The 15631-nt window shown below is 36.3% G+C and overlaps 1 protein-coding gene across 1 annotated transcript; it reads right to left on the bottom strand.

Moving 5' to 3' along the window:
- Positions 1-7712: 7712 nt before the first annotated feature.
- LOC109239096 lies at positions 7713-8827 on the bottom strand. Its single transcript, XM_019405621.1, has 2 exons — positions 8724-8827; positions 7713-8505 (listed from the first exon to the last, which is right to left on the bottom strand). Exons 1-2 carry the CDS (start codon positions 8825-8827, stop codon positions 7713-7715), a joined length of 897 nt encoding a protein of 298 aa, XP_019261166.1.
- Positions 8828-15631: the final 6804 nt, after the last annotated feature.

Here is a 15631-nt window from a genome sequence, read left to right as displayed (position 1 = left end):
CCCCCCCGTACCTATCGCTTCCCCGAGACCAGCCTCTTCCCTGGGGGTAGCTTCTTCGGCAGTCTCTTTTTCTTCATCATCTTCGACGTCATCGTTATCGTCGGAGGAAAGGACAAATTTGGCATCAGCCTCATCTGCCTTAGCTTGCTTTATCTCCTCGGAAAGATCAAAGTCCTTAGCGTGAACCTCTTCGAGGGTCTCCCTCCGGGATCGGAGTCGGGCATAGTCATTGTTTCTTTTCTCTCGATCGAAAACCTCCCTCAACTCTATCTGAGCATTGGCAGCATCCTTCAAATAGATGGCCACCGTCCTTTCGGCCTTGGTTTGTATTTTTCTGGCCTCGGCCCTGACTTCCACAGCTTCGGCCTTGGCCTTCGCAAGACCAGCCTCGAGCTTGGCTATTCTTCCAGCTTGAACCAAGTTGCTCCCTAGATCATTTCGCAGTTGAACCTTGAGGGTTGATACCATTGCCAGTGCATTATTTTTAGCCACTACGAGGGCATCCATCTTCGCCTTCCATTCATTGCACTTGGCTCGGACTTGATCGACCTCGCACCGGAGCTTCCCAATCATATCTAGCTTTTGCTGCAGCTGAGACATTGAAGTATTAGCCTCCGAAGACGGGAGAGGTAGCCCGTACTTTTCAGAACAGAGGTTACCTGCTTTTCTAACTCATTCTCGTATTCACGAGCTTTGGTCAACTCCGATCGGAGATGCTTCAATTCTTCCTCCTTTTTGTCAAGGAGAAGCCTAAGGGTTTTCTCCTCATTCGAAGCCCTACACAATTCAACTTCACAATGACGCAATTCGGTCTTCAATTTGTCGAAGGCCTACACAAAATAAAGGAATGATCGATTAGACAAAATAAGATAAGTATGGAATTGGAAAAGTTGCAGTGCCACTAAAAACTTACAATTGAACAAAGACACTGAGCCTCCTCGAAGATTGAGCTCGCATCCGCTGGGTCGGCCTCATCGACCCTAGCAAAGTAACCCTGGAAGGGGTCGTTTTACTAGGGACTCCGATCCCTTTGGAGTATCTCCAAAATCCTGAGAAGCAGTTACCACATCAGGTGATGTAGAGCCTTCATCCCCCTTTTCTTTTAAAGTTCCTCCCTCGAGGCTACGGGCCCCGATCTTAGCAAGTTTGTTAGCCTCGGAAGATTTCCTGGTTCGAGTCACCAGCGTCGAACCCTCCATCTCGCCATCATCGTCCATGAACTTGTGGACCGAGTCGACATCCATGTTGATGACGACACTTTTCTTACACCTCCGAGCGGGCTCTGCTTGGCTTTGAGTGTCCTCGTTCTTCAAGGACCTTTTTCTCTTGTTACCCTCCTTTGGCTTTGGAGCCGAATATCCTTCTTCCTCCCCGGAAGGGGGCGGCCTCATCTCGAAGAACTCACCAATACCTGCGATAGAGGAATCAGGTCACATGAAGAATAACATTTTTAATGAGGGAAGAAACATTATGACGCGTACTGTGGTGCTTCGCTTCCCACTTGCCCTTCGACAAGTCCCGCCATTTGCATTTGTCGTATGTTGAAGTAGCAGCTAGTTTACGAACCCAATCCTCGAGGTTGAGGATCGCATTGTGAATCCACGAAACCTCTACGGAGAGGGGAAAGGAGTAATTATGCGAAGTTTAGAAAAATTTATGGAAAAGAACTAAAGTGAAGAATTCCACTCACGTTCGAAGTTCCATTCCTCGGGGAACGGTAGGAACTCCTTGGGAATAACATCGACGGTCCTCACCCGGATGAATCGGCTCATCCAACCTTGATCCTTGCCTTCGTCGTTACTGGAAAAGAAGGACTTGGTTGATCGGTGTTGGAGTTTGATTAAACGTCGTAAATGTTGAGGACGATATAATCGGATGAGGTGGCTGAGGGTGAACTCGAGCCCAACCTTTTCGACGAAGAACCTCATCATTATTACGATCCACCAGGACGAATGAATCTGACCCAGGGTTACTTGATATGTTCGGCAGAATTCAAGCACGAGCGGGTCGAGGGGACCCAGCGTAAAGGGTTATGTATATACACTCATGAACCCCTCTACGTAAGTTGTAATGTCCTCCCCACGAGGAGGTATTTGCAGAACGACCTTCTTTTCCCATTTACATTCTCTCCTCACAGCATCGAGGTGTTGTTCCTCAATTGACCTTATGTATCTCGATGCATGCTCTCGACGGCCGGCAACGTCGGGAGGGTTCTCGACTATAAAATCCTATTTTAAGGAAAATCTGCCCGGTATGATCTCGTGAAGCGCCAGCGGCTTACCACCGGCCGAACGGGAAGTAGAAGTGGAGTTTCCTTCTTTCTGAGGAACGGACTTGGAAATTTTTGCCATCGGTTCTTTAGAAGAAGAAGGAAGAAATGAATAAACCGGCGAGGTTTCGAGCTGATACGGCGGAGGAACTGGTGGTGAAAAGGAAACGTATAGAGGAGAATTGATGGTGTAAGGTGGAAAAGTCCTTAATGAGAAGAGAAAACAAGTATATATATAGAGGAAGGCGGCGACGGTTCATTAATATTGATGGCCGACCGGCTCTGACGTGCATTTAATGCTTTTGGGGAAGAGAACCGACGGGACGCTTCGGTCATTTCAACGCTTACGTCATAAGAGTGATGCCATCATAAAGGACTTCGGGAATTCAAATCGTTTCATAACATTTAATTCTAAGAAACGCGGGGACTATCTGTATACAGTCTAAATCGGAGAGCTCGATTTCGAAGGCTTGATCATACCCCGAGCTCGAGTTCGGAAGCTCGAAGTAAGAATCGATGACTTGATCATACCCTGGCCGAGATGTGTGCACCTCGAGAGGCAAATCGGAGACCCGCCATAATCTGCCACGAGGAAAGTATAATTTCGATGATACTCAAGAAAGAGCGGAAATTTCTCAAGGACACGTGGGTCAGGGTATAAATTATAGGATAAGATTTGTACGAAATAGTACGAGTCTGTACTAGGTTGTTATACAGCTGTAACAATAGAATTCTTTACCATAATTGGTAATGTATCATATTGGGATTTTCCCCTCCTATATAAAGGGGACCCCGATCATTTGTAAACATTATCTCATTCACTGCAATAGAACATTCTACTCTGCTTTTCTCGTTTACAGTGCTCCATAATTATTCTTCAGCTTTATTGCTTTTACTTTATTGTTCATACTTTATTTGCTCTTAACTCACCTCGAGTCTCCCGAGATAATCGAGATCGAGGTCCCCATTGCTCTAACAACACTGGTTTGATTCATCAATTCTTCTTACTTAAACCTAATATTACTTGTATATTCACTAGCATTGGAATAAATCACATATCTTTAAAACCACAAATCACCTTTTATTGTTGCTCAGATTTTTCGAGGTAAACAAACTCTGGGATATATAGCTACAGTTACAGGTAGGTACGGGTATTCGTTGTTCGGTTTAAGTCTATTTTTTCCTTAAAATAAATCAAATCAATTATATCGGTTTTTCAAATAATAGTAAAACAAAATCAAACCAATTAAGTCGATTAACTTGACTTTTGCCCATTTTTTTGATCTTTATCTTAAAAAAGTATTTTATACTTATAAATGTTTTGTGTAATATAATTTGTAAGTATTATTAAAAATATTTCAAAATTTCTGTTTCTTAACATACTATTTTATGTTTAGACGTATAATTTTGAATGATCCAATAAGTCTATTATAACAGCCCATAAATCTCTAGACACTCGAATAAATTTCACATCAAACTATGTTCCTTTTCATTATCTCTTACTAACATGACTTATTTAATGGGTTATCATAATATTGTTGTTGGTGACATTATATTTTAGTATAATATCATGATTCATTTGACATTTTTTGTTATTTTCTTGGGAAGCACCATATGAATGTTGTATCTTACTAGGATAGAAGAAGTACTTAAAAGTACTAGTTATATATTTTGTATTCTGGAGATCTTATCGAAAACAAATCCAAAAAAGAAAATCGAGATAACAAAATTGACTTTTGTTGATTTAATTTAGTTGTTAAAATATCATGGTATAGCCAGTTTTCACACTGGTCAATGAAAAATAACCAGCGTTTATCAAGTCAATGAAAAATAGCCACTATTTTGCTGCAACAGGGACCGGTCCAGTATAATATACGGGAGTTCTGGTGCATTTGTGTACGAACTCCAGCATATTATGCTGGACCGGTATACTTTGCTAACTCCTGTAAAATTTGCGGGAGACTGGAGCACCAGTGCTCCAAACTCCAGTATATTATACTAGACAATTATACTTGCTGGAACTCCCGTAAAATTTGCGGGAGTTCCAGCATAATTATGCTTGAACTCCTGTAAAATTTGCGGGAGTTCCAGCATAGTTATCATGGAACTCCCGTAAAATTTACGGGAGTTCAAGCATACTTATGCTGGAACTCCCGTAAAATTTGGGGGCGTATTTTTCCGGATTTTGAACAGTGTTTTCGCTCAGATTTAAAGTGGCTAAATTTCGATGACTTTTGAAACTTGGCTATTCAACGACTAGTGGTAAATTTGACTATTTTTGAATTTCTCCCAATTTAGTGTATAGATTGAAAAATTCGACATAGTTGCTTGAACGGAAAGATCCACGAGAGAAAAGTTATGGGCCACTTTCCTATGCCTTTACTGTTTCTTCTTTTGGACAGTCCTTGTTAAAGTAAAAACATGACAATAATTTGAAAACACTTTCTGTCTACCCATAAAACGGTATAATTGAATTTATACGTGGTTTCTAGACAAATGAATTAATTCGATTCTGAAATAATACAATAATTGAAGGAATACGTAATACTTAGCCTCGAAACGAAGATACAATCGCAGAAACAGTGATTCCGGGAGCAAATCTAAGGGCACAACAATGATGAAATTAATACAAGAAGATAAAATTGTATAAAACTTTGAATCGATTATAACATAAGTTTGCCAGAAAAGTCTTCCCTCTGCAATGATAACAGAGCTCACTATTTATAGTTGCTCCTAGGGAACAAGGTCCTAGGATCATGCCCTTGTGTAATGTCAATTATAAGGGTCATTCATGAAGGTGTAACAGTGAGCATAAATGATAAATTCTCTATAACGGGCAGCACATTAATGCTGTGGAATATTCTCCATTAAATTTCACCAGACGGAGGGTATTTATTGCCCGTAGACTTGATTAACAACCATCTGGGAGTCGCATTTGATTTCTATGACCTCGGAATCTAGTCCCCGGGTCAATTCGACTCCTGCAATCAAAACCTCATACTCTGCTTCATTTTTAGTTAAAGGGACCGTTCTGATGGCTTGCCTTAGTGTTTCTCCCGAAGGCGTGATTAATACTACACCAAGCCCGGACCCCTTTACGTTCGAGGCTCTGTCCGTACATAAGATCCAAACTCTAAATGTCAATTCTGACACCATTACTGCTTCTTTTGTCACTAGAGGCAGCAATCCCAGACTGAAATCAGCCACAAAGTTGGACAAAACTTGTGACTTAATCGTAGTACTTGGTTTATATTCTATGTCGAATTCACTTATTTCGACGGCCCCTTTGGCCAACCTACCCGAGAATTCCGGTTTGTGAAGGATGTTCCGTGGTGGAAATGTGGTCGCTACAGCTATCGGGTGACATTGGAAGTACGGCCTCAGCTTTCGAGCGGCGACTACGAGAGCTAAGGCTAGCTTCTCCAAATGCGGGTAGCGAGTTTCTGTTCCTAGTAAAATTTTACTAACGTAATAAATGGGAGATCGCGTACCTTCATTCTCACGGACTAAAATTGCACTTACCGCTACTTCCGAGACTACGAGGTAAACCAATAGTATTTCACCTTCCTTCGGTTTTGAAAGTAACGGAGGGCTTGACAAGTATCTTTTCAAATCTTTCAAAGCATGTTGGCATTTCGGGGTCCATTCGAAGTTGTTTTTCTTTTTTAGCAGCGCGAAGAAACGGTGCCATTTCTTTGACGACCGGGAAATGAACCTGCTCAAAGCGGCCAATCTCCTCATGAGCCTTTAGACTTCTTTCACGCTTGATAGCTGGTCCGGGATGTCTTCGATGGCTTTGATCTTATCGGGGTTTACCTCAATCCCCCTTTGTGATACCAGAAATTCTAGGAACTTGCCGGAGCTGACCCCGAACGCGCACTTCTCGGGGTTAAGCCTCATATTATGCTTCCTTAGGATGTTAAAAGTCTCTTGCAGATGCCTAAGGTGATCACCTACGTTCAAAGACATAACGAGCATATCGTCTATATAAACTTCCAGAGTTTTCCCTATTTTTTTTTCAAATATCTTGTTTATGAGCCGCTAATAAGTAGCTTCGGCGTTCTTCAACCCGAAGGGAATCACATTATAGCAATATGTGCCGAAATTCATTATCAATGAATTCTTTTCCTTATCCTCCGGGTTCATCTTAATTTGGTTGTAGCAGGAATAAGCATCAAGGAAACTCATTAACTCGTGCCCGGATGTCGCATTAATCATTTGATTGATGTTTGGCAGTGGTAACGAGTCCTTCGGTCCTGCCTTATTCAAGTCCTTATAATCTACGCATATGCGAAATTTATTGTTCTTCTTAGGAACTACTACATTATTAGCTAGCCGATCTGGATACTTTACCCGCCGGGTTAAACCGATATCAAGTAGGCGAGTTACCTCCTCTTTGACTAATTTATTCTTGGATTCTGCAATAGGACGTTTCTTTTGTCTTACCGGAGGGATGTTGGGATCCAAGCTTAAATTATGTACGACCACTTCCGTTGGGATACCTGTCATGTCCACATGCGACCACACAAAACAATCGGTATTATATTTAAGGAATTCAATAGAGTCAGACCTGAGCTCGGGGTCTAGTCCTATCCCCAAGTGGAATTTGCTTTCTAGGAACTTTTCAAACAATTTAACTTGCTCAAGCTCTTCCGCTGTGGATTTTGTGGTATCTGTATTTCTGGTACCTGGAAATATCTCGGCACCTGATAAGATTCCGACGCTTCTTCCCCCTGGCTAACTTCATTTGATTCGGAAGCGGGCGCCAGTTTTTGTAGTTGCTATGCTGCGTGCTCCTTCTCTTTACTACTGGAGACCAAAATTGCATTCATCCCCTTGCTGTCGGTTGATCGCCCCTTATTTGTTTGATTCCTTCGGGCGTTGAGAGTTTCAGCAATTGATGACAAATCGATGGTACAACTCTCATCTCGTGTAACCACGGTCTTCCCGGAATAATATTATATCCCATATCACTGTCCACCACTTTAAAAAGAGTCATATTCATCACTCCTTCGGCGTTCGTAGGGAGCAAGATCTCTCCTCGGTATGTCACGCTTGCGAGGTTGAATCCGGTGAGGAGTTTTGTAGGCGGAATGATGCTTCCGGTGAGTTTGGCTTGTTCCAATACCCTCCATTATATGATATTGGCCGGACTACCTAGATCCAATAAAACACGTTTGATTTTAAAGTCTAATACATTTAAATAAATTACCAAGGCGTCATTGTGGGGTAGCAACAATCCGTCTGCGTCCCCCTCTGTGAAAGTGATGTCGTCTTCGGCAGCTTCCCAGAGCCTCTTGCTATGGGTTATTGATACCTTTGTCTTTTTTGTTGCCGAGAAGGTGACCCAGTTGATCTCGTTCCCCCCGAAGATCATATTGATCATCTGGTGTGGAGGATCTTCTCCTGCTTTCGAGGGCCACGCATTGTCACGGTTGCAACCTTAGTTGTTCTTGGCCCGGTCACTTAAGAATTCTCTGAGATGCCTATTCTTCAATAGTGTCACCATCTCTTCCCGCAGATGTCGGCAGTCCCCGATATGGTGTCCATTTATCCTGTGGTATTCACACCACAAGTTGGGATCCCTCTGGCTGGGATCGGATCTCATCGGCTTCGCGAACCGCACTTCTTTGATGTTTCTCATAACTGATACCAACTCCACTATACTGACATTGAAATTGTATTCTGGCAGCCTAGGGTAGGAAAGATCCCACATACCTGATGCTTCTTTGTCCTGCAATGATCTGTTGTTCCGACCGCGATCAGTCCTTCTGTCGGTAGCGAACCTATCTGCTGACCGGAAGCCTCTGCCGCGTACTTCGATTCGTTCGTAGGGCAAAAACCGGCTCCTCAAAGACCATCTATTTGTGTCGAAATCGTCTTTTAATTTTTCTTTATTCTTCTCCTGACCTTTTGCCGACGACGAGAAGCCGACCTGATAATCTTTGATCCTTATCTTTGACTCGTATCGATTGTGGACATCCGCCCAAGTTGTCTCTTGGAATTCAAGTAAACTTTCCTTCAGTTTCCGGGATGCTTCTAAACTTCTCGAATTCAACCCCTTGGTGAATGTTTCAGCCACCCATTCGTTTGGAACATCTGGGAGCAACATCCTCTCCTTTTGGAATCTGGTGACAAACTCCCGCAGCAACTCGGATTCTCCTTGTGCAATTCTGAATATGTCGGACTTTCGGGCATGTACCTTTCTGGCTCCGGCATGAGCCTTAATAAAGAGTCTGCGATCATCTCAAAAGAATCTATATAGTGCTCGGGCAACATCGAATACCATGTCCAGGCTCCCCTCATGAGAGTCTCTCTAAATTTCTTCAGCAAAACGGATTCAATCTCATGAGGAGCTAAATCATGCCCCTTCACCGCCAATGTAAAGGTGGTAATATGCTTTTGAGGGTCCGAAGTTCCATCATACTTCGGCACGTCGGGCATTTTAAACTACTTCGGGATTAATTCAGGTGCCACGCTAGGTTTGTACGGCAGCTGAGTATACTTCTTTGAGTCCGGCCCTTTCAGCATCGGTGGTGCGCCCGGGATTTGGTCCATGCGGGCGTTCACTTCCCTCACAAACCGTAAGAGTTCGCTCTTATGAGGATTGTTCTCGTTATTGGGGCCGGATCGACTCCCCCCAAGCCCATCAGAGCTAACCTCGCTCCTCGGGGTGTTGTTGTCGACCCCTCTATATTGCTTGATTTGGGAGAGCACTGGGAGGAACTGGGCCTCGTCTATTCGCGTTATTGGAGTCCCCCGATAACGCCTGCTTCAACTCCGTCATAACCTTATCCTGCCGTGTGAGGTGGCCTACAATGATCGCTTATTGCTCTTTTAGGACCCTTACCAGATCAACAACTTGCTCTTCTTCAGCATCATCGGGAGTCGCCTCTCGAACATGTCGTGAGTACCGACTGTCGTGGACCGGCGAGACATTATTCCTCTTATTGTGGGTGTAACTGGCTGAATCCTCGTGACGAGGCTGATCTCCTTGAGCCTCAAGATTGTGTGTGTTGTTAACACCATTATCTTCCATTTTTGTGATTTTTTCTAAGACAAACAATCAAAACACATTAGTAAAAGAAGCAAAGATCAAGTTAATTACACAGTTGTCTAGGCCCCCACATGGGCACCAAACTGTTTACTCGTAAAATGGGTACAGTTAAATTTATACGTGATTTCTAGACAAGTGAATTAATTCGATCCTAAAATAATAGAAGAATTGAAGGAATACGCAATACTTAGCCTCAAAACGAAGATAAAATCGCAGAAACAGTGATTCCGGGAGCAAAGCTTTCGGGCACAACAATGATGAAATCAAAGAAGAAGAAGATAAAATTGTATAAAACTTTAAATAGTGTCAATTATGAGGGCCACAGATGAAGGTGTAACGGTGAGACTAAATGACAAATTCTCTGTAACGGGCAGCGCATTAAATGTTGTAGAATATTCTCCATTAAATGCCATCGGGCGGAGGGTATTTATTGCATCTTTACGAGTGTCATCCTTTCTGGTGACAAACGTGATAATTGTCTTCGGTTCTAACTATCCCCGCCTTAGGTTCCACGTATCACTCTCTTAAGCGGCCACCTTGAATAGCATATTTTACCTTATACACTTTTTAATTAAATTATAAGAATCAAGAATTCAAAATTTCGCCATGGACTTTTTTAATAATAATAATAATAATAATCAAGAATTCAAAATTTCACCATGGACTCGAATCTATATATTATTAAAAGGAGAGGGAAAAGCCCTCTCCTTAAGCCAAGTGGCAGCCTAAAAAAATGCCACATGGCATAATTGGTTACTAATTAGTTATTTAGTTTATAATTAGTTATTGGTTACTTATTTTTGAATTTAAATACATATAAAAATGAAAATAATAAAATACAATAAAAAACTACCATATATTAATTGGTTACTTTATTTGGATTAATAAATATAGATATCTTATAATTAAATATAATTAAAAAAACGAAAATTAAATATATAAAAAATAACTACCCATTCAAATTGGGTGGGAGTAGTTTCAAGTTTGAGTTTTTAAATTATTTTAAAATAAAAAACGAAATTAAAAAAAATAATGAATTACCAATTCAAATTGGGGAGTAGTTTCAAATTGGAGTTTTAAAATTATTTTAAAATAAAAAAAAATGGAAAATCTGTTTATATTTAATATACACATAAAAATCTATATCTATATCTATTCTATATATATTATTAAAAGGAGAGCAAAAAGCCCTCTCCTTAAGCCAAGTGGCAGCCTAAAAAAATGCCACATGGCATAATTGGTTACTAATTAGTTATTTAGTTTATAATTAGTTATTGGTTACTTATTTTTGAATTTAATATATATCAAAAAAGAAAATAATAAAATACAATAAAAACTACCATATATATTAATTGGTTACTTTATTGGATATATAAATATAGATATCTTAATTAATATAATCAAAAAACGAAAAATAAATATATAAAAATAACTATCCAATCAAATTGGGTGGGAGTAGTTTCAAGTTTGAGTTTTTAATTATTTCTAAATAAAAAACGAAATTAAAAAAAATAATGAATTACCAATTCAAATTGGGGAGTAGTTTCAAATTGGAGTTTTAAAATTATTTTAAATAAAAATGAAAAATATATTTATATATAATATACATATAAAAAACGAAAATAATAAAATAAAATAAAAAACTAACATATATATATATATTAATTGGTTAATTTATTTGGATTTAATAAATATAGATATCTATATAATTAAATATAATAAAAAAAAAACTAAATGTATAAAAAATAACTACCCATTCAAATTGGGTGGGAGTAGTTTCAAGTTTGAGTTTTTAAATTATTTTAAAATAAAAATCAAAAAAAAGAGAAAGAAAAATTGCCCATTCAAATCGAGAAGTAGTTTCAAGTTGGAGTTTAAAATAATTTTAAAATAAAAAACAATCAAAAAAATAATGAATTACCAATTCAAATTGGGGAGTAGTTTCAAATTGGAGTTTTAAAATTATTTTAAATTAAAAAAACGAAAAATCTATTTATATATACATAATAAAACGAAATAATAAAATAAAATAAAAAAACTACCATATATATTATATATATATATATATATATATATATATATATATATATATATAATATATATATTAGTTACTTTATTTGGATTAATAAATATAGATATCTTATAATTAATATAATTAAAAAAACGAAAATAAATATATAAAAAATAACTATATATATATATATATATATATATATATTAATATTTAGTTGGTTACTTTATTTGGATTAATAAATATAGATATCTTATAATTAATATAATTAAAAAACGAAAAATAAATATATAAAAAATAACTACCCATTTAAATTTCGTGGGAGTTGTTTCAAGTTTGAGTTTTTAAATTATTTTAAAATATAAAGCAAAAAAAAAATTACCTATAAAAAACAAAAAAAGAGAAGAAAAACTACCCATTCAAATTGGGAAGTAGTTTCAAGTTGGAGTTTTAAAATAAAAAATAAAATTAAAAAAAATAATGAATTACCAATTCAAATGGGAGTAGTTTTAAAATTGGAGTTTTAAAATTATTTTGAAATAAAAAAACGAAAAATCTATTTATATATAATATACATATAAAAAACGAAAATAATAAAATAAAATAAAAACTACCACAATATTATATTATATATATATATATTATAGTAATTCATTACTTTATTTGGATTAATAAATATAGATATCATATAATTAAATATGATAAAAAAAACAACAAAAAATAAATATATAAAAATAACTACCCATTCAAATTGGGTGGGAGTAGTTTCAAGTTTGAGTTTTTAAATTATTTTAAAATAAAAAGCAAAAAAAAAAATTTACCAATTAAAAAAACGAAAAAAAGAAGAAGAAAAACTACCCAATTCAAATACGGGGAAGTAGTTTTACAAGTTTAGGAGTTTTTAAAATAATTTTAAAATAAAAAATAATATTAAATAAAATAATGAATTACTAATTCAAATTGGGGAGTAGTTTCAAATTGGAGTTTTAAAATTATTTTAAAATAAAAAAACGAAAAATATATTTATATAATATAATATAATATATGTATACTATATAATAAATAATATATATAGTAGGAGAGTCAAAAAATCTATATCTATATCTATATATATATAATAGGAGAGGCAAAGAAATGTTATAATGACAAGTGTCATAATTCTATTAACAATATAATTATACTAAATATTGGATAATATAATAAATAAAAATACATAACGAAAAATTATTTGATGACTATATAAGTCCCTTTAATTTAATAGATATTTTATTTATTAAAATTTAGACAATATCTATTCTATTTATATAGAATAGGATAATCAAATAATCGTGATAATTTCATATGTAACATCGAAAAATTAACAAAGTGACAAATATTTTTTTAATATTGACAGTGCATCGCGCGGGTACAACTACTAGTAATAATAATAATGATGATGACGACGACGACGACGACGACTATCATTATTATCTCTTGAAACAGTGAAAGAGAGAAAATGTTGTAAAGAGATGCCAATATGTTGAGCGACATATCAGACTTCACATGCTACGTTCTTAATGAGTTAAAATAGCACGGTATAGCTAGTTTTCGGATTGGTCATTCGTAAATAGCCAGCGTTTACTAATCAATGAAAAATAGCCACTATTTTGCTGCAGCAGAGACCGGTCCAGCATAATATACTGGAGTTCGGTGCACCTGTGTATGAAGGGAGAAATTTAAAAATAGCCAGATTTACAACTGGTCGTTCAAAAATACCCAATTTCAAAAGTAATCGAAATTTAGTCACTTTTTATGTAAAGATAAATCTGAGCGAAAACACTGTTCAAAACCTGAAAAATACTCCAGTATATTATGTTGGAGTTCCAGCATAAGTATACTTGAACTCCAGCATATTATACTGGAGTTCCAGGATAGTATGCTGGAACTCCAGCATAATATGATGGAGTTCCAGTATAAATACACTAGAACTCCAGCATAATATACTGGAGTTCCAGCAAGTATATTGGTCCAGTATAATATACTGGAGTTTGGAGCACCAATGCTCCAGTCTCCAGTATATTATACTGGAGCCAGCAAAGTATACCGGTCCAGCATAATATGCTGGAGTTCATACACAAGTGCACCGAACTCCAGTATATTATGCTGGACCGGTCTCTATTGCAGTAAAACGGTGGCTATTTTTCATTGACTTGGTAAACGCTGGCTATTTTTGATTGACCAGTCCGAAAACTGGCTATACCGTGCTATTTTTACGTGTATGAACTCCAGCATATTGTGCTGGACTGGTATACTTTGCTGGCTCCAGTATAATATACTGGAGACTGGAGCACCGGTGCTCCAAACTCCAGTATATTATGCTGGACCGGTATACTTGCTGGAACTCCAGTATATTATGCTGGAGTTCTAGTGTATTTATGCTGGAACTCCATCATATTATGCTGGAGTTCCAGCATACTTATCTTGGAACTCTAGTATAATATGTTCGAGTTCAAGTATACTTATGCTGGAACTCCAGCATAATATAATGGCGTATTTCCGGAACAGTGTTTTCGCTCAGATATTTCTTTACATGAAAAGTGGCTAAATTTCGATTACTTTAGCTATTTTTGAATTTCACCCTCTTAATGATTCTCATCGTGGTAATTATTAGGGCTAATCCCCCCCCCCCCCCCTCTTTTTTTTTCGAAACGTTGACATCATAATATATCCTAAAATTTTAAATTATACACCTACTCTTGACAATCCTAAGTTTTATCAGCAAATCTAAGGGCATGTTTGGTCAAGCTTCTGAGAGGCCAAAAGTACTTTTTGTGTCAAAAAATATTTTTGAAAAATTTAAGGTGTTTGACCCAAATGAAAAAAATACTTTTAAGCATCATATGCTTTCGGGAAGAAGCTACAAGCTCTAGCTTCTTCCAAGAAGCATAAGCAGAAGCAGAAAATTAATTTGTTCAAGACAAATAACCTTACAATAAATTTTATATTTTCCAAATTACTCCTCACTAATTTAATATTTTCTTTTCCTTTTCCTTTTTCTTTTTATTTCTACTATATATTTCTTCACTTTTTATTTTAGTCATATTTTTATTCTCTTTCTCCTATTCTTACAGGTAGATTTTAAATTTATATGAATGGTGTATTTGATATATTTAAATTATCATGTAAGCAATAAGTAATACCAAACACTCAACGTTATTGCTTTGGAATAGCTATATTTCATATTGATTGGAATTTTTAATTTATATTTCTACTTTACGTTTTATATTTTAATTCAATTCTCTTATAATAAATATTTAAATTTATTTTTCTTTTCTAAATAGTACTTATCGCAAATTGAACCAATCTATCCTTTTTCATAATTTGATCGCAAAAGTGTTTTCTTAAAAGATTGACCAAACACAATGAGCTTGCAACAAGCAAACGAATTGGCCGAACACAGACTATTATTTTGCAAAAGTAACAAAATTATTTTTCAAAATAAGCAGTTTTTGACAGTTTGGCCAAACGAACTCTAAATCGCGAGAGCCTATAGGTGGTTTAATTGCTACTTTTTTTACCTAATTATTAATTCACATAATATCTATTTATTACTCCCCGTGGTCCTTTTGAAACCGTTCACTTTTCCAGTTTACATTAATTATGTACAAGTTTTCATGTGGGAATGCACCTTTTAGCACATTGTAAGACTATAACTAATTGGAATTAATTGATTTTAATTTTATTAATGGCTGACAGCTTGGCTACTATAGTTATCTAATATTTCAATTAAAAAAACTCTTTTCAACCTTTAGTTAGATTTTAAAAAAGATAAGAAGAAGACAAAAGCTGTGTGTGTATGTGTGTGGCTTTTTAAAGTATATTTTCCTCACATGTCCCTAATTATATTCGTATATTTATTTGACTCTAACAAAGTAATTGCAACTTGGTCACATGGAGATTTTTAAAATGAATCTTTCTCTTGAAGCAAAAATGATGAAAACAAAAATACTTTTTCAGCGTAAAGGAATGAATAATGCTTTATACTCTCATCTTCTTCTCCCCCCTCTCTTTTTTTCTTTTTTCTTTTTTCATACAAATTTACGTGCGCAAACGAAACGTTAAGGATAATAACCTAATTACTTGAAAAAAGATTTTCAAAGTAATAAATTAAAATTTTAAATCCTTCTATTGTACATTTGAACATGTATTTTATCTTTGTTTAAATGACTCTAGCATTATTTCATTGTGTGCATATATATATATATATATATATATATATATATATATATATATATATATATATATATATATATAT

The sequence above is a fragment of the Nicotiana attenuata genome, unplaced genomic scaffold (assembly GCF_001879085.1).
Source record: "Nicotiana attenuata strain UT unplaced genomic scaffold, NIATTr2, whole genome shotgun sequence".
In the NCBI taxonomy this organism is placed as follows: Eukaryota; Viridiplantae; Streptophyta; class Magnoliopsida; order Solanales; family Solanaceae; genus Nicotiana; species Nicotiana attenuata.
Note: the sequence above shows the minus strand (reverse complement) of the source record. Positions and strands in the feature narration are given on the sequence as shown.

Excerpts from the sequence above, each read along its gene's own strand:
- LOC109239096 (XM_019405621.1), bottom strand. The coding sequence starts at position 8,827 with ATGGACCAAATCCCGGGCGCACCACCGATGCTGAAAGGGCCGGACTCA. Across the intron at positions 8,506-8,723 it reads GCACCTGAATTAATCCCGAA|ACTCTTTATTAAGGCTCATG; the intron begins GTAGTTTAAAAT and ends AGATGATCGCAG.